This window comes from Gossypium hirsutum, chromosome D08 (genome assembly GCF_007990345.1).
Source record: "Gossypium hirsutum isolate 1008001.06 chromosome D08, Gossypium_hirsutum_v2.1, whole genome shotgun sequence".
Lineage (NCBI taxonomy): Eukaryota > Viridiplantae > Streptophyta > Magnoliopsida > Malvales > Malvaceae > Gossypium > Gossypium hirsutum.
The window spans coordinates 56,630,456-56,651,317 of record NC_053444.1 but is presented as its reverse complement, the minus strand read 5'-3'; the positions used below and the strand labels follow the sequence as shown (position 1 = coordinate 56,651,317).

The 20,862-nt window shown below is 34.1% G+C and overlaps 1 protein-coding gene and 1 long non-coding RNA gene across 2 annotated transcripts; one reads left to right on the top strand and one right to left on the bottom strand.

The window, feature by feature from the left end:
- Positions 1 to 9,935: 9,935 nt before the first annotated feature.
- Positions 9,936 to 11,390, top strand: LOC121219879 (uncharacterized). Its single transcript, XR_005916889.1, has 2 exons — positions 9,936 to 10,397; positions 10,498 to 11,390. It is a non-coding gene; the product is annotated as an uncharacterized lncRNA (long non-coding RNA).
- A 3,422-nt stretch (positions 11,391 to 14,812) lies between these two features.
- Positions 14,813 to 15,487, bottom strand: LOC107933553 (uncharacterized protein At4g02000-like). The gene has a single exon (XM_016865789.1). It carries the CDS (start codon positions 15,485 to 15,487, stop codon positions 14,813 to 14,815), a length of 675 nt encoding a protein of 224 aa, XP_016721278.1.
- Between the last annotated feature and the right edge of the window lie 5,375 nt (positions 15,488 to 20,862).

Here is a 20,862-nt window from a genome sequence, read left to right as displayed (position 1 = left end):
TAAGAGAGTCAAACCGCGAGTTGATTACTTTTTGGTCTTTTTGCCGAAAATTGATAATTCAGTTTAAATTGAAGGTCCCTTCATTGTATTTCATCATTCATGTTTAGTGGTAAATAATGTCTTTATTATCTTGGATTACATAGTGATTTAATATGTCTGCTTTATTCGTTCGAGTTTCTCTTAGTATATTTTCACATATATTGTATGACATAATTGTTCTATTTTACCCTTCTTAAGTGGGAGTGGGAAGTTATTCCTTCGTGAGGTCTTCACCTCCGTATAGGATAGTGGATCGTTTTTGGGATACATCCGTACCTATGTTTTCGTGAGGTTTTCACCTCTACACGGACATAGAGAAATGTATTCCCCTGAACTGAACTCAGTCCATATGAGCCTATAATGGGTGAGGATTGAGGAATCTTTTGGTTCAGGTACCCTTACTTTAGAACCAAACTGCATATAATGAGCCCTAAGAACCTACCCTAGGTAGAACCATATCAAACCTTTAGTGCTTACCCGAATAGGTGTTCTATTTATTATTTCTTGCTTTGTATGATTGCTTTGTATAAAATGTACTGACTTGTTTCATTTTGTCTTGGTTGTAATTGCATTGCATTTTCATCTTAGAAAAGGGTGTTGATTCCTGTTCAGTTGCTAAATAGAGAGCTTGTTATGGAAAAAGAGATTTCTTGATAAAGTGGAAGACAATGCGGCCGTAAGAATATGGCCCGGGAAAAGACAACAAGAGAAAGGTGGCAGCCGGTCAGAGGGGTACATGTCTGAATTATGGGATTTCACCCGCATTAGTGTGATTCAGGATAATCTTTAAGAGCTGAAAGAAATATGGGATCAATGGGACGAGGAAAGTAAGTAGTTATTTTACCGTGAATGTGGTGATTTGCCTTATATACTATATGTCAAAGTAGATAAGTACCTATTCCAAGCTCTTACCCAGTATTGGAATCTCGCCTACCGTTGCTTCTTTTTTGGGAAAATAGACCTGGTGCCCACCGTAGAAGAGTATACCACTTTGCCCCGTTGCCCAAGGATCCAAGTCAATAAAGCCTACTCTAAAGCCTCCAACGTCCCGACTTTCTTAAAGAGACTAATAAACATAACTGGGATGAGTGAGTAATGGGTCGCGACCTGGATTAAACAAAAAGGAGATAGTAAATGCATCCCTTGGAAAATTCTACGGGATTTGATCTTAGTACATCCGAATGCGAGGAAAATGGTCGACGTCTTTGCATTGAGTATTTATAGGTTGGTCATATTTCCTAAAGCACTAGGGCATGTAGATGAAGTAATTTCAGATCTATTTGATCGACTTGAAAAAAAGGTCACTCCTGTCCCAACAAGTTTGGCTTAGACTTTCAGATCTTTAAGTGCATGTCGAAGAGTGGGTGAAGAAAAATTTATTGGATGTGCACAGGTTTTGCTAGTCTGGTTCCATAGCCACTTTTAGAAGGTAAAAGAAGTCTTCTATCAAGTGTTCAAAAACTATTCTCCGTTGAAAGAATTCGTGACTATCCAAAGACAAGATAACATTTTTGAAGAAAAATGGATGGCAATTCTCTAGAATCTCAAAGACGAAGACGTTGAATGGTGGGCCCCTTGGATGATCATTGATGAAATTTTGTACCGATGTGGAGACGTTGACTAGGTCCCTCTACTCAAGATATGGGGAGCTGTTGGATATGTCCCTCCACTTATATTGAAATGGTATAGGTCGAGGTAGTTTATACTGGCAACACAAAGGTTGGCTCAATGTGAGTTTGTATACAAAGGTGACAATCATAAAAAGAAGGTTCGTGAAATTTCGAACGAATAGAATCAAACTCTCAAAATGAAAAGATTTGCTGCAAATTCCATAACAACCCCAAAATACGTTTGGTGGTGGGGTAAGAGAATCAACGATAATGTCCCTTTGTTAAGTCAAAAAAGTACCCAGCCAATAGAAGAACACTTGCACGTGATCCTGTCTGAATTAGAGAGTAAGACTCTGAAAAGAAGAGTTCAGAGCTATGGAAAAGGATAGAGAAGTTAGAAGAGGAAAATATTCAATTAGGATTAGACGTCGACGTCCAAAAGTTAGAAGCCGAGAAAATGAGAAAGGGAAAGAACAAGGCTGAGGAAGACTTAGACAGCTTAAAAACAGATTATAAGAAGCTCCGCTTGTCGATAAGGACTGTTGGGTTAGGTAAAACGTCGGGACAATGGCAGCAGGAAATCTGAGAATAAAATAATAGAGTGGATTAGTGGGAAAAAAATTTTAAGATGCTCGAGTCCGAGAAGATGCTCTAAAAAGGGCATTATTAGAAAGTTGAGATGAAAAAGTTAGATTGAGAGCCCGAGTAGCGGAGTTGGAAAGGTCTTTACATCAACATCGTAGTCGCAACTCTGTGATTGAGTTGAAAGCAAGTTTGACTAAGATTGAAGAGTTAAAGAGAAAGAAGAGCTCGAGGTTGCCTTGTAAAATTGTGAACTTCGAGTTGAGCTTTTTGAAACAAATAATGAACATTGGAAAGATCAACTCCAACGCTCTTAGCGCCAGATCAGGGATAGAGACCACATCACAAGCGAAGCTTTGACTCAAATACAGGAAGTAGCCGACCATTTGCAAACCCTAGCAGTTCATGCTGACATACTGAGCCTGAAATACGAATCAAAATCAGATCGGGGTCGAGAATTTGCTTGGTTTCTTAGGAAAGTTAAGGCTTTGAGTACTAGGGTAAGGTCGTATATGTGAAATGCATCCATTTTATGTAAAGAAATTTGTTTTATAGTAAAGTTGTTCTAATAAAGTTAAACCAGAATCAATGCCTTTTTTTTGCATTCATTCATTAGCATTACATTTCATTACATGCATTAAATTTCATAAAAAGACCCTAATTAATCAAAATTATGACAGTTATCCTGAAAACCACCAAAAATCTGCCAACCGAGTATCGTTACGGTACCCGCGGTAAAACCAAAGCTAGAGATCAAAGGTTAGAGAGGCTAGAACAAATTCAGAAAGACATGCAAGACCAATTGTAAGCACAGCTATAAGATCAATTAGCTAAGGTGCAACTGTAACACCCCTAACCCATATCCATCGCTAGAATAGGGTTATAGAGCATTACCAGAGTTTACAAATTAATTTACAGACATTTCATTTCATCAAGCATTCATATTTCTAGTCAATCAAAATCAAAAACATTAATGAGCTAACGTTGGCCAATTTAACTTATACATGCCATTATAACCAGAATCAAATCATCCAAAATTATCGATAGAACCAATGGATAGTGTGATATATCCAATAAGCTTCCAACCCAATCGAGCTTCCGATAATCATTTCAATGCATCTAATAATTATACATATTACCAATAACAAATCAATTCCAATAATAAAAAAATATTTATATAATATTCATCACCAAATAACATTCACTTTAATTAAAATTATACAGAATATAGTTCATACGAACTTACCAGGCTAAATTGCAGAAATACCAAAATTCAGGGACATTTTGGTAATTTTCTATTATCCTCGAATTTCTATCCAATCTTGATCTAAATTAATATTTCATTCAATTTATTAATTTAAATAATAAAACAATCCATTTCATGTAATTTGGTCACTTTTTGACATTTTTACAAAATTCCCCCTAAAGTTTTACTTTTTATTCAATTTAGTCCTTAAGCCCAAATTATGCAAATTAACCATTTTTAATGCAAATCCATGCTAACAGAATATTTATATATTTATTTTCCTCCTCCCCCTCTCCATTCCACATCCTTAATTTATATAACATGCTTATAAGTAACATTATCTATGATTTCACTATTTACTTATAAATTTATTCTAAACTATCCATCTGTGTCATAGTCATTATATTATTTTTATCTTGAGCTAAAGAAATCAAAATTAGGATCCTATAATTTTATCTGAAACTAGACTCACATATCTTCTTACCATGAAATTTTTAGAATTTTTGGTTTAGCCAATAAGTACAGTTTATTCTTTAAATTCACCCCTGTTCTGCTATCTGGCAGTTTTGACTCTTCTTCACTAAAAATTAATTATCTCCTAGTACGGAATTCAGATGATGTTCCCATTGGTTTATCTTGAAAAATAGACTCATTTATGATTTTAAACCTATAAATTTAAACCCTTACATATTTTTATTCAATTTTTTATGATTTTCCAAAGTCAGAACAGGGGAACCCGAAATCATTCTGACCTTGTCTCACAAAATTTATTATATCTCATGATTTACAACTCCATTGCTTACACCATTTATTCTATGAGAAACTAGGATCAATAAGCTTTAATTTAATGTTTTTTTCATCTTATAATTCGATTTTCACAATTTATGGTGATTTTTAAAAGTTAGCCTACTGCTGCTGTTAGCCTACTGCTGCTGTCCATAACTATTTCAGTGCAAGATGTTGATTAGTAAGTTTATAACTCTCTTATTCCCTTTCTCTATAATATTTTCCATCACTTTCTCTTATTTTCCTTCACTAATATATCAAAAACATAAGACCTTATATAATAAAACTCTACTATAACATCATTTCCATGCTTTTTCAATAATATCAAACTTAAAAATATATTGAAATCTTAATGTTCTTACCTTGTCCTATTAGTTTCAACCTTTAACTTGATTTTCTCTCTCCTCTAGCTTCTCTTTCTTGAATCTAACTTGATATTCTAGCTCCCCCATAGTCTCTTTATTACCTTTCTCTCTTGATGGATATGGAAATTCTTTTGATTTCTAGGTGAAATGGTGAATTTTTTGTGGAAGGACCAAATTGTAAAGAAAGCAAAACTTTCTTTCTTTTTCTCTTCTTCTCACGTTGGTGCATGGGAAAAGAATGTGGGATGGTGGCTTTTCATCTTTCTTTCCACATATATATACTAAATAATAAAATAATAAAAATATCATTTAAAAATTAAATTAAAATATTAATAAACTAATATTTATTTATTTAATTAATCTAAAATATCACCAACATCATCATTTCCTTCTCAATTTCTCTCTCTTCTAATTGACCATTTTGCCCTTTATAATCTTTAAAAATTTCGTCCTCGAGTCATCACTTAATTTGGTAAAATTACGATTTAATCCCTCAAAATTCTTCACCTTTTTAATTTGGTCCTAATTCATCCCACCCTTAAAATATTTGCACCATTGGTCCTTCAAATTTTCCATATTTAGATTTTACCCCCTCAAATTTTGAGTATTTACTCTTAATCAACAAAACTTTTCTCACTTTTGCGATTTAATCCTTTCTTGAATTAATATATCATAATATACTTCCCAATGTTGCCATAACTCAAAATTTCCCTTTTGTCACTTTATTTCTTTATTTTACTATATTAAGGACACCTACTTTCTTACTGTAGTAATTTTCAGGATATTATAGTAGAAATTTTTGGGATATTACATTTCTCTCCCTCTTAAAATAAATTTCGTCCTCGAAATTTCCTTGTTTTGTTTTGATCATGAACTTCATAATTTCTATATTCTTTCAATCATCCTTTTCTATCTATTCTTATCACTAACATTTCTAGTTTTTATATTATTTTGTACTTCCTTTTTAATAATATTCTTCTTTTTACTTAATCGAGCTCTTATTTCCTCTCTTTCCACTTAACTAGAAGCCCTTTCTTCATTTAGTTTTAAAATTTCATTTGTTTACCCCTATTAACAAGACTCGAACCTTGGCGGATACACAGATTCCAACCAAACACACCAGAACGGCACTTAGTGCCTCTTCGGATAGTCCGAAGAAATATGAAGACTTCAGTGTCTTCTCGGCCAAGCCGAAAAATCCCCTAATTTTTTTGATCCTATGACATGTCATCTATATCCAACTCAACTCGTCTAGTTAATAGGGTATTCAATTTTTTATATATAGATATATTTCAAATCATTCTCAATTTTAATCACAATTCAATTCAATACAATTTTCCACCTTTCAATTAATATATTATTAAATATCTATACATAACCACACTTTAATCATGTCCATTCATTTCAAATATGTAATTTATAAATATCAAGAATAATTTAATGTTGATATCATAGTGCTCATGTGGCTATATTTATCAACTCACAAGGTAAATAAATCCACATAATCACTTGTACATTTTATCCTTAGCAATATAGGATTTTAAACAATTTTATACTCTTCCGAATTTCTTTATTTTCATTTGCTTTTCTTTACTTTCCAGGCTTATTCCATATGCATGACACACAAGTCATAAACATATCATTCAACCATGGTCACAAGCTAGTGCATTTAACCAAAGCCTTTTTCGAATTGATCACATGATAAATCATTTTATAAGAAATTGCGTAATTTAAACATTACCATTTTTTTCATAATCATTAGCATATTTTCACTTAAATACTTATCAATTTAATGTATCATATAAATAATCGTATTATCATTCAACCAACAGTTTGGCACTTGCCTAAGCATCAAGCAACATCACTGGTTAGCTTACTTGCACATATTACATATAAATTCAACTTCGATAAACTTATTTTCTCGATATGTCACACTTAAATTTATTACTCGTCTCAACATACATAATTTTCTTTTCAAATACAATATCAATATTAATCTACAAATCTTTCATTTCAATCACATAAGTCTCTTACCATGTAATACCCCGAAAATTACTACAATAAGAAAGTAAGATAATATCCTTAATATAGTAAAATAAGGAAATAAAGTGATAAAAAGGGTAATATTGAGTTATGTCAACATTGGGAAGTATATTATGACATATTAATTTAAGAAAGGATTAAATTGTAAAAGTGAGAAAAGTTTTGTTACACAAGAGTAAATACTCAAAATTTGAGGGGTTAAAGTGTAAATATGAAAAAGTTGAAGGACCAATAGTATAAATATTTTAAGAGTGAAATAATCTAGAAACTAAGGAAAATGGATGAATTAGGACCAAATTGAAAAGGTGAAGAATTTTGTGGGACTAAATTGCAATTTTACCAAATTAAATGATGACTCAAGGATGGAATTTCAAAAGATTATGAAGGGCAAAATGGTCAAATAGAGAGAGAGAATTCTAGAAGGTAATGATGATGTTTGTGATATTTTTAATTAATTAATTAGATAAATGTTATTTAATTAATATTTTATTAAGATTTTTAGTATTATTTTATTATTAAATGATTAATATAAAAGGGAGGAAAGATGATGAAAAAAATTAACATCTTTTCCATGTAACCAACGTGAGAAGAGAGGAAAAGAAAGAAGTTTTCCTTTCTTTATAATTTGGTCCTCCCACCAAAAATTCACCGTTTTCACTTAGAAATCGAAGAAATTTCCATAGCCACCAAGAGAGAAAATTGATAAGGAGACAATGGGGAGCTAGAATATCAAGTTAGATTTAAGAAATAGAAGCTGGAGGAGAGAGAAAATTAAGTTAAAGATTGAAATCAATAGCACAATTAAGAACATCAAGATTTCAATATATTTTAAAGTTAGATATTATTGAAAAAGCATGGAAATAATGTTATAGTAGAGTTTTCTTATATAAGGTCTTAAGTTCTTGATATATTAGTGAAGAGAAATAAGTGAAAGTGATGAGAAATATTATAGAGAAAGGGAATAAGGGAGTTATACACCTAGTAATCAACATTTTGCAATAAAACAGTTTTGGACAGCAGCAGTAGGTTAACTTTAAAAAATCACCATAAATTGTGGAAATCGAATTAGAGTATGAATAAATATGGAATTAAATCTTATTAATTCTAGTTTCTCATAGAAGAAACGGTGTAAGTAATGGAATTGTAAATCATGAGATATAATAATTTTTTTTAGACAAGGTAAGAATGAATTCGGGTTCCCCTGTTCTGACTTTATAAAATCATAAAAAATTGAATAAAAATAATTAGAGGCTTAAATTTATATGTTTAAAATATTGAATGAGTATATTTTCAATAGAAACAAACATAAACATCATCCAAATTCTGTATAAAGAGATAATTAATTTTTAGTGAAGAGGGGTGGGAACTGTCAAACAGTGAAACAAGGGAATATTTAAAGAATAAACTGTACTTATTGGCTAAACTAAAAATTCTGAAAATATTATGGTAAGAATATATTTGAGTCTAGTTTCATAGGAATTTAGCGGATCTTAATTTGGAGTTCCGTAGCTCAAGATATAAATAATTTTGTGACTATGATTCAAGTGGATAACTTTGAATTAATATATAAATAAATGGTGGAATTATAGATAATGTTACATATAAGCATATTATACATTAAGGATGTGGAATGGAGAGGAGGAGGAGGAAAATAAATGATTATTCAACTAGCATGAGTTCTCATTAAAAATGACCAATTTCTATGTTTTAGATTCAAGGACTAAATTGAATAAAAGTAATATTTTAAGGGTAAATTGGTAAAGATGTCAAAAAGTGACCAAATTGCATGAAATGAATTGTTTTATTATTTAAATTAATAAATTGAATTAAATATTAATTTATATCAAGATTGGGTGAAAATTTGAGGAAAATAGAAAATTATCAAAATGTCCCAGAATTTTTGTATTTCTGCAATTTAGCCTGATAAGTTCGTGTAACTTGAATTATATTCTTAGATGATTGAAATATATATATTGGATTGAAAAATTGATTTGAATTGTGAACATGAGAAATTGTGAATTGAATGAAATGGAAATGAAGCTATGAATTACATGAGTAAATATCAGGTCTCGTAGGCCGTATTTATTATGAATATAATATTTCAAGCATATGTTGTAAAGAATTATAAAAGCATGTTAATAATTTAAAAGTTTTAATTCGGATGAAATTTTGTAACTCGGTTTAATACGTATGCAAATGTATGTCTTCTAGTAATGCCTCGTACCCTATTCCGGTGTCGAATACAGGTAAGGGGTGTTACAATGTGACATCGCTAGATTCGGTCATAACGTTTAGACCGGGTTTGGGGTGTTACATACCATTTCTTACTGAATCGAAGAACGGCTTATGGATATGAGTACATCGTTCTTTTTTTGTGCCATAGTCCAACTATAGTCTTACACATGTATCTATACTGCCATGGTCCAACCATGGTCTTACGTTCAAGGTGCCATAACCCAGTTATGGTCTTATCCGTCAATTCATCCTTTGCCACAAAACGATGGTACTCAATCCCGCGTTCAATTCAAACTAAATATTAAATTCAATAATATATTTCCAATAATAATTCATTCATTAGTTAATATCATATAGTATCACATCGAGCCATTATTTGTCTCATGAACCTTTAGTTCATGCTTTCTATTCACATTTTCATATTTAATTCACATTTTCAAATTATATTCCACAATCACGTTTCTTCTCCATGGCTCAACTAATTCATTTCGTTCGATTTAACTTTTCAATTAATTACCCCTCAAATTTTGATTTTGAAATTTCCATTTATCTTTCAAATCTTTATATTAAACTAGTTAGTAGCCCACAAATTTCTTTACTTCTCACTCGTATCATAAATCTTATTATTATTCCATAACTTTAGATTCCTAAAGAACACTCATTTTATTCTTAATGTATCTTTTCATTCTTATCTATAAGGATTACTCTTTTAAACCTCCATACAAAACTAAATAACATTTACTTATTCACAACTTTAAATTATTTTATTACAAATACATGCTTATCTATTCACAACTTTGTAACTTATTTTCCTTTATAATCATTCATCATTAGATCTTAAAATATTTGCTGAATCCTCCATCTTTTCACTATCTCTTTTCCTTATAAACATGTTTCTATCATCAAACATTAACATTACTTTATCTCTTCTTATTTCTCGAATAGTACGTTCTCTTGTTACTATCCACCTATACTTTTCTTTTCTTTTTCTTTTTTTTTTTGAATATAGACTGATTTATAAATCACTGCAAAAACACAACAACCGAGAAAACTCCCAGTACAAGACGAAACCAGCTGTCCCTCATAAAGCAAAGAAAATTGAAATGAAAAGACAAAAGAATACATAAAGCAAATAAAACAATAAAGAAATGAAAAGGAAAAAAGACATAAAGCAAAGCCGCAGTGACTCATATTCTTCCCAAAACCAGCCAATATGGTTCTCTCTGGAAAAATAACCTTTGTTCCTTCAAAAGAGAAAACCCGGAAGCTTTGAACAAATCCATGGAGATTCAACAGAACCTTCTCCAATATCAAAGCCAAACTACCTCCAAAGACTAAGATACCTGTTCCCACGCAAGCCAGTCCTTCCTTACCACTTTCTGAACCAGCTCCGGCAGGTCGTTCGTCCAAATCTGGCCAATCCCTGTCCGCCGGCCTTTCATAGCCAAAGCATGCGCCGCCTTGTTCACTTTTCGAAACACAAATTTGAAGGTAACTGCTCGAAGATCCTTACTTAACTGATGAATATGGAAGATGATCGGTCTGATAATCGACTTACCTAACTCCCTGCTTCTGACATTTTTGATTACAGAGAGTGCATCCCCTTCCACCTCCACCCGCCGGAGTCCCAGCTTATGTGCAAAAATTAAAGCTCGCTCACAAGCCCTCGCCTCCACCACAAAAGCATCCGCCACATTACTGACCAGATAAGTTTCCCCTCCAATTACCTCCCCTTTATGATTCCTAGCTAAAACTGCTGTTGTAGCTAACCCTGTAGTCTGTGAAAACGAAGCATCAAAATTAATCTTGATGATGCCATCATTCGGTGGCTTCCATAACTCATTCACAGCAGTTCCAACAACAGAACTGAAATTTACTGTATGTAAACTTAGTTCTCGTACATATCCACGAATAAAACCTAGGGTTTCCTGCTTTGAGAAAATAACACCTTCATGCACTACCTTATTTCTACAATGCCAGAGACTCCACAATGAAATAGCAAAAAGCTTCCTTGTACTGTTATCACCCGCCAAAAAAGTTCTAACAAAACTTTCTTTATGCTCCAGTGAATCAACAGGAGGATGAGTCTGCACTTTTAAATCGTCCCAAATGTCCTGCAGAATAGCACACGTCCACAAGAGATGAGAATAAGATTCCATTTCAGTCTTACACAGTGGGCAAACTACTTCTTCACACAGCATCCGTCGAGCCAGATTCCCGTAGTGAGGCACCAGATTATGGAACAACCGCCATACATGTATTTTAACTTTTGCAGGAATATCTAATACCCATAGCCCCTTATAAAAATTTTTGTACACCTCAGTTTCAGAGGATAAATTAGATTTATTTTGTAACAAATCTGTAACAAGGGCCCTGTAACCACTCTTGACCGTATATTCGCCCGTGCCATCAAATTTCCAGACTCTTATGTCTTCTGGACTACTGACTGAAATAGGGATAGAGAGGATTCTGCTTACTGTTTCATTATCAACTAGCTTGTGGATGAGCTCAGCGTTCCAGGTATTGTCCTCAATAAGCTAATCAACCGTTGTCCATCTAGATATAATATCATGGCCTTGAATTCTGTTGTTATCCTTCCCAGGTAACCAGGGATCATTCCAAAGATTAATACAGGTTCCATTCCCCACCCGCCACACCAGCCCATCCCGAATAACTTCACGAGCACTGCAAATGCTTCTCCAGGTAAATGAGGGGTAAGAACCGACCTTAGCTGATAATATGTCTGAAAACGGAAAGTAACGAGCTTTAAAAACTTTAGCTAAAAGGCAATTGGGATAATTCAAAATACACCAAACCTGCTTGGCTAACAAAGCTTTATTGAACAGAAACAAATCCCTGAACCCCATTCCCCCTATCCATTTTGGCCTACAGAGAGTTTCCCAAGTACTCCAATGGATCCCCTTTGACGTTTTATTATTAGTCCACCAAAATTTATTCATAACTCCCTCAAGTGTTTGACAGACAGCCTTTGGTAAAAGAAAACATTGCATCACATAAGTTGTCAGAGCCTGCAAAACTGACTTTATAAAAACCTCCTTTCCCCCCATAGATAGATAACGCACAGTCCATCCGTCAACCCTTTTCCGGAATCTGTCCACATAATTTGCGAAAGCCCATTTTTTCTTCCTCCCTACCATCATCGGCAAACCTAAATACTTCTCTGGGTTTGAAGCCACTCGAACATCAAGCTGATTTACAATAGCCGCCTTTGTCTCATCTTTCACATTAGCCTCAAAATAGATGAGCGACTTATCAAAATTCACCCGTTGACCTGACGCCTTTTCATATTCACAAATAACCTCCCGGACACTTCTTGCTCCCTCGGGAGATGCATCTCCAAACAAGAGACAGTTCTCCTCAAAAAAACAAGTGGTTCACTGCAAATCTCTCCCTACCAATTGTTACTCCCACCATCCGCCCTTTATTCCTTGCATCATTTATAAGGGCTGAAAACCCGTCTGCACATATCAGAAACAAATAAGGGCTAAGCGGATCTCCTTGCCGTAAGCCTCTAGAAGGAGAAAACCAATCGCCATGGTAGCCATTAATACTAACCGAGTATGTCACAGAACACACACAGTGCATAATTAAAACAATCCAATCATTATGAAACCCCAAATGCTTCATCATACCTGCTAGGAAATCCCACTCAACACGATCATATGCCTTACTCATATCCAGTTTGAGCGCAAAATGGCCTTTTTTTACCATGTTTCTTCATCTTTAATGAGTGTAGAACTTCATAGGCAATTAAAACGTTATCAGAAATTAGGCGACCCGGAATAAAAGCCCCTTGGGCTTCATTTATACATATTCCCAACTTACTGCTCATACGATTCACTAGCACTTTCGCAATAATCTTGTAGATCACATTACAGAGACTTATCGGTCTGAACTGAGTCATATCATGTGGCTTATCAACTTTTGGAATAAGAATAATGCGTGTTTTATTTATTTCTCCAATCACAGTCTCCCCCTTCAAAACAGCTAAACAGAACTCGGAAACTTCCGGACCAACAATATGCCAGTATCGTTGAAAAAATACTGCGTGAAAACCGTCAACACCAGGTGCCTTCAAAGATGCCATCTGTTTTACTGCTTGGACGATCTCATCCTCAACAAACTCCTGTAGCAACTCATCATTCATACTCTTCGTTACCCTTTCCTCAACTAACCCAAATAATCTGTCATCCGATTCCACATCTGAGGCGGTAAACAACTTGCTATAAAATTTTGAGGCAATCTTAACAAAATCTTCATTCGAATTTACTAATCTTCCAGTATCATCTTGTAAATTCATTATTCTACCTCGAAGATGATGTTGCACAGCTACCTTATGAAAAAATGTAGTATTTTTGTCCCCATTCTTTAGCCAATTGACCCGCGCACGTTGTTCCCAAAAAAGTTCTTCTTTGTCCGCTTCTAAATTTAGTCCTATTTGAGTCTCCGTAATTTCTGCCAGCACCTCATCGGAAATATCCTGTTTATACAACATAGACAGTCGATTTTCTAAATCCTGCCTTTTTTTCTTGTCTGCCTTATCATTCAACTTCCTCCATCGGAGAATTTGACTGCCCAACTTACCTAATTTATCCAGAATACTACCAAAGTTTTCACCCCACCATTTTGAAATCAGCTCTTCAAAAGAATTATCCAGACACCATTTAGCTTAAAACCAAAAGTCATTACCATGGCTATCCTCCTTGTACCTTTCGATACCCACTGAATTAAGAAGAATGGGACAGTGATCAGAAAAAGAATGACTCAAATGTTCAACCCTGTATCCGGGGAACCTATTTAACCAACTTAACGTTGCAACTCCTCGGTCCAGTCATTCCCTGATATTTGTCGAGGCAAAACGTCCTCGTTCTCATGTAAACCATCTTCTTGTGAACCCTAGATCCTTAAGATTGCACTCCTCCAAGGCCTCACGAAACTCCTTCATATGCCGATCCGATCGTAAATGTCCACCCTTTTTTTCAAAAGAATTCATAATTTCATTAAAATCTCCCATAACCACCCAAGGAATAGATCGATCAAGACTTAGCTGTCGAATTAGACTCCACGATTCTCTTCTATACCTTCTATCCGGATGCCCATAGAACCCTGTAAACCTCCAAGTATCACCACCATCAACATCATTTATTTCCACATCAATATGGAACGAGGAAAAACTTCTAAGTTGCACCAGATCATTTTCTTTCCAACCCAGCGATAGTCCCCCTTTCGTACCAGTAGCCCCAACATCGATACCGTTTTCAAAACCACACTTCATCCGTACACTCTCCATCATTTTCGGATCTAATTTTGTTTTCATAAGAAACAAAATCCAGGGATTTATGGCTCTTAACTTATTCCTGAGCCTCTTAACAGTTCACGGTCTCCCCAAACCACGAACGTTCCAGCTTAAGATTTTCATTGAGCTCGGCTGCTCTGGTCACCAGAGCTAGCCGAAACATCCCTATGTCCTGATCCACCAATAGTCTCCAATGGCAACCTCGAGCTCTCTATTATACGTTGCCTTTTCTTGCCTTTCAAGAGTGCTATAGGGTCTTCCTCCTCATTAGAAAACAACTCCATCGACCCATCCACATCTCCAACATTCCCTATTCGAACATCCCCACCTTCAAACCCCAATCGATCTCTGTTACTCCCATTATAACATTTGGCACCCAACTGAACTAGATTATGATCTATGTTTTGATTTTCAGTCGCACTCCTAGAAGACCATCCTAACCTTTTCTCCCCATATAACAGACTACTTTGATTGGAATGTCCACCCATATCTGCAACATACGATGTCCCATCTGCTGTCCTTAACCATCTACTTTCCATTGTATGCCGACGTCTTGACGCCGTAGGCAAAGATAAGTCCCAACCAAAAATTATTTTGGAAGGTTCAATTGCAATCGAAGAGGGCAAAAACTCTCCCCATGACCTAATCTTCCACAAATGAAACAAAACTGGCTGAGCTTCTCATATTTGAATCTAGCAAACACAATCAGAGACTTTCCGAACAGAACTTTCTTTTTCCGTTTTAATGGAGCAGTAACATCTAGGCGAACTATTATCCGTAAAAAAGTCTGAGATCCCAATGTTGGAAAAGACATATCATACTCAAGGTAATCCCCACAAAAATTCCCAAACTGTTTTTCCATTGATTCATTCATCGATCCCGGTGGTAAACCATGGACTTGCATCCAAAACTCCGTAAATCTTAAATCTATTGTTACCGGATTTACCCATTCTGGTATTTCTTGAAGAATAAGTAAGTGGTTATTGAAAAACCACGGGATTCCTGCTTTAACCCTGTCCAAATCAATCACATTAAAAAATTGAAACAAATACCTCTTCTCCCCCGCCTCCGTAATACAGATCCCCCCAATTGGATGCCAAAGATCTGCCATAGTATTGCGCAAAGACGAAAAATGGACCACACTGTCTGTAAGGCACCGACCCACCAGGAAAAACTGAAAGATAAAACTCTCCTCTCCTGTAACTTCATGAATCACTTCTTCCTCATCATCCAACAGTTTCAAATTTGCCATCGCATCTTCCATTGTACTCCCACAATCCAGCGCAGACTAACAAGAAAACAAAACCCTAAAAGAGACGTAAATAAGAAAATTACCCATGCCAATCGGCAGACCAAACCCGTGCCAAGAGCGACAGACCTTCCTTCTTTTGTTTCTTTAAAAATGAGATCTTAAAAATTAAAAAAACAGCATATTGTTGAAGATGAAAAGTGGATAAAGACTACACAAAAAAAATTTGGTTAAACCAAATATTTGTCAACGAAAAAAGATTGAGTTCTCTTTTTCTTTTCTTAAATTCAATATTTCAAACATGAATCAGAAATAATCTTTTATCTTGTTACGAAAATTGTTTTCCTTTTTAGAAAAGGCCCAGTAGACGAAACAGAACACTTAGGATATACGGGACTGATACAGAGGTGCATTATTATGCACTATTAAACAGAGAGCACTAAAGTGCTATACAGAGAGCACGAATGTGCTAAACAGAGAGCACTAATGTGCTAATAATCGGAGAGCACTAACATGCTAGTAATCAGAGAGCGTGCTAGTAATCAGAGAGCACTGACGTGCTAATAATCAGAGAGCACGCTAAACTCCCTTAATATCCTAATAGTTCTAATCTCGTCTACTTGGGCAAATTATTTCATGTATGCATATCACTTTTACACTTTTCGTATAATGCTTTTACATGCTTTACAATTTAATTCTTGTACCAATAATTCGTATATTTATATCTTCTCTATCTTTAACACATGTAATATATTTCAAAAATTCACTATTCATCCATAATTCCCTAATAATCCTTATCATATACTTCTTATATTACTTATGTATATTTTATAATTTAGTTATCAGCACAATAGTTCGTGTAGCACTATAATTTACTTTTAATAGTACATATAACATAATATTCATCATCAACATGTATTATAAAACATTTATTCATACCTTTATGAGTTCCTATTCATCATAATCAACTTTTTTTTATATATATTTGAGCATCGCTTTCAACATTATCGGAATTTAGCTCGGTTGGGAAAGCATTTCTCTCTATGAGTATAACAAATCTCACCAGAGTCGAGAACCGACTAAACCGTAGCTCTAATACCAATAAGTGTAACACCCCTAACCCGTATCCATCGCTAAAATAGGGTTATAGAGCATTACCGGAGTTTACAAATTAATTTACAGACATTTCATTTCATCAAGCATTCATATTTATAATCAATCAAAATCAAAACATTAATGAGCTAACGTTGGCCAATTTAACTTATACATGCCATTATAACCAGAATCAAATCATCCAAAATTACCGATAGAACCAATGGATAGTGTGATATATCCAATAAGCTTCCAACCCAATCGAGCTTCCGATAATCATTTCAATGCATCTAATAATTATATATATTACCAATAATAAATCAATTCCAATAATAAAAAAATATTTATATAATATTCATCACCAAATAAAATTCACTTTAATTAAAATTATACAGAATATAGTTCATACGAACTTACCAGGCTAAATTGCAGAAATACCAAAATTTAGGGACATTTTGGTAATTTTCTATTATCCTCGAATTTCCATCCAATCTTGATCTAAATTAATATTTCATTCAATTAATTAATTTAAATAATAAAAAAATTCATTTCATGCAATTTGGTCACTTTTTGACATTTTTACAAAATTCCCCCTAAAGTTTTACTTTTTATTCAGTTTAGTCCTTAAGCCCAAATTATGCAAATTAACCATTTTTAATGCAAATCCATGCTAATAGAATATTTATATATCTTTATTTTTCTCCTCCTCCTCTCCATTCCACATCCTTAATTTATATAACATGCTTATAAGTAACATTATCTATGATTTCACTATTTACTTATAAATTTATTCAAAACTGTCCATCTGTGTCATAGTCATTATATTATTTTTATCTTGAGCTAAAGAAATCAAAATTAGGATCCTATAATTTTATCTGAAACTAGACTCACATATCTTCTTACCATGAAATTTTCAGAATTTTTGGTTTAGCCAATAAGTACAGTTTATTCTTTAAATTCACCCATGTTCGACTATCTGGCAGTTTCGACTCTTCTTCACTAAAAATTAATTACTTCCTCGTACAGAATTCAGATGATGTTCCCATTTGTTTATCTTGAAAATAGACTCATTTAGGATTTTAAACCTATAAATTTAAACCCTTACATATTTTTATTCAATTTTTTATGATTTTCCAAAGTCAAAACAGGCGAACCCGAAATCATTCTGACCTTATCTCACAAAATTTATTATATCTCATGATTTACAACTCCATTGCTTACACCGTTTCTTTTATGAGAAACTAGGATTAATAAGCTTTAATTTAATGTTTTTTTCATCTTATAATTCGATTTTCACAATTTATGGTGATTTTTAAAAGTTAGCCTACTGCTGTTGTCCATAACTATTTTAGTGCAAGATATTGATTAGTAAGTTTATAACTCTCTTATTCCCTTTCTCTATAATATTTTCCATCACTTTCTCTTATTTTCCTTCACTAATATATCAAAAACATAAGACCTTATATAAGAAAACTCTACTATAACATCATTATCATGCTTTTTCAATAATATCAAACTTAAAAATATATTGAAATCTTAATGTTCTTACCTTGTCCTATTAGTTTCAACCTTTAACTTGATTTTCTCTCTCCTCTAGCTTCTCTTTCTTGAATCTAACTTGATATTCTAGCTCCCCCATAGTCTCTTTGTTACCTTTCTCTCTTGATGGATATGGAAATTCTTTTGATTTCTAGGTGAAATGGTGAATTTTTTGTGGAAGGACCAAATTGTAAAGAAAGCAAAACTTTCTTTCTTTTTCTCTTCTTCTCACGTTGGTTCATGGGAAAAAATTTGGGATGGTGGCTTTTCATCTTTATTTCCACATATATATACTAAATAATAAAATAATAAAAATATCATTTAAAAATTAAATTAAAATATTAATAAACTAATATTTATTTAATTAATCTAAAACATCTCCAACATCATCATTTCCTTCTCGATTTCTCTCTCTTCTAATTGACCATTTTTCTCTTTATAAAATTTAAAAATTCCATCCTTGAGTCATCACTTAATTTGGTAAAATTATGATTTAATCCTTCAAAATTCTTCACCTTTTGAATTGGTCCTAATTCATCCATTTTCCTTAATTTCTAGATTATTCCTCCCTTAAAATATTTGCACCATTGGTCCTTAAACTTTTCCATATTTACACTTTACCCGCTCAACTTTTGAGTATTTACTCTTAATCAACAAAACTTTTCTCACTTTTGCGTTTTAATCCTTTCTTGAATTAATATATCATAATATACTTCCCAATGTTGCCATAACTCAAAATTTCCCTTTTTGTCACTTTATTTCTTTATTTTACTATATTAAGGATGCCTACTTTCTTACTATAGTAATTTTCAAGATATTACAGTAGAAATTTTCGGGATATTACAACAACAAGGCATGAAGGACCAAATACATGAGTCCCAAAGAAGCGTAATAAGCCAGTTGACCCAGTTATTGGCCGGAGGGATTGAAAAAGGGAATAGCATTGTGATTAACTCTAGGGAAGATAATAAAGACCCTACATACCTCCGGACTTTACCCTAGTGAATGTCCAAGCCCAACCGGATACATATCTACAAAGAGTACTCGTTACCATAAGACCACAATAATACTATGCTGGCGTCTCAAGATCGGTGAATTACCCAATGTGTTCAAGTTCCAACCTTGGAGATAATCCAACGAAACCCGTTGTTCTAGATTTGGACGACATGACAAAAATAGAGAGGGCAAGAGTATAATTACTGAAACACCTGGAAGATCGATGTAAATGGTTAGAGGAGAAATTCAGAGCTATGTAGAGTGCTGACTACCTTTATGGGGTTGATGCCAAGAAATTGAGTTTAGTAAAGGATCTAGTGCTCCCACCAAAATTCAAAACACCAGAATTCGAAAAATATAGTGAGACTAGTTGCCCTGAAGCCCATATCACAATGTTCTGCCGAAGAATGACGGGATACGTCAATAATGACCAATTGTTAATCCATTGCTTCTAGGATAGTTTGATCGAGTCAGCTGTCAAATGGTACAATTAGCTGAGCCGTACCAAGATCAATTCATGGAAAGACTTGGCACAGAATTTTGTAAAACAATACAACCATGTGACCGATATGACACCCAGTAGAATTACGCTGCAAAACATGAAAAAGAAGCAAAATGCTCAAAGATGGAGGGAGGTGGGAACACAAGTTCAGCCACCTCTTTTGGAAAAGAAGACTACAATGCTTTTTATAAACACTTTGAAAGCCTTGTTCATTAACCATATGCTGGGTAGTGCTACCAAGAGCTTCTCAAATATAGTTATGTCCGGAGAAATGATTAAGAATGCAAAAAGGAGTGGAAAAATAGATGCGGGGAAAAGTGCTAAAAGGTTTGCCCTTAGAAAGAAAGAAAATGAAGTAAATACCGTAGGCGTGTACAAAAAGAACTATTTAAAACCAGTCACAGTGGTGTAACCAAGGACCATGATGACCAGCCATTAAGGCCCTTCGAGGCAAGAATCTAATTCAAGGCCAAACACAGAAAAACTCCAATTCACGCCTATCCTGAGACATATGGAGAGTTATATCAGAATATTTTCAACGCGCATATAGTATCTCTATTTTACTTAAAGCCTATTCAACCTCCATTCCCAAAATGGTATGATGTGAAAGTTCAATGCGAGTACCACACAAGAATAATGGGACACTCGATTGAGAATTGCATTGCATTCAATAAGTTGATCTAGAGGTTTATCAAGATGGGGATTGTAAAGCTTGATGATCCCTTAAGACCTAATGTGGTAGAAAATCCGTTACCCAATCATCCTGACCAAGAGGTAAATGCGATAATTGAGAGTGGGGGCAAGAGGACCAAAATCGATGTTGCGGAGGTGAAATCCCCAGTTAAATAGGTTTGGCAAAAAATTATAGACGTGGGATTGATCATTCAAGATTCAGAGGAGATACCCAAAGGAGTGATGAGCTACTGTGAGTTTCAAGCTAAAGAAGGTCACGAGATCTAAGAGTGCACTGAATTTAGAGCTCTAGTGCAAAGTCTGATGGATAGAAAAGAATTGAAATTCTTTGAAGATATTAAGGGATCAAAGGGAGGAGATGTTTGCACATCAGAGAAGGGATCAACGAAGAAAGTTTATAAGGTCAACCACCCAGTGGTGATTATTTCCCAATCGAGACGCAATGAAGTGGGAGCACACGCTACACCAAGAATCATAATTCAAAAACCTGTGGATTTTCCCTACAAGGATAACAAAAAGATTCCATGGAATTATGATTGCAACGTGATGATTCCGAGAGAGGAGAACT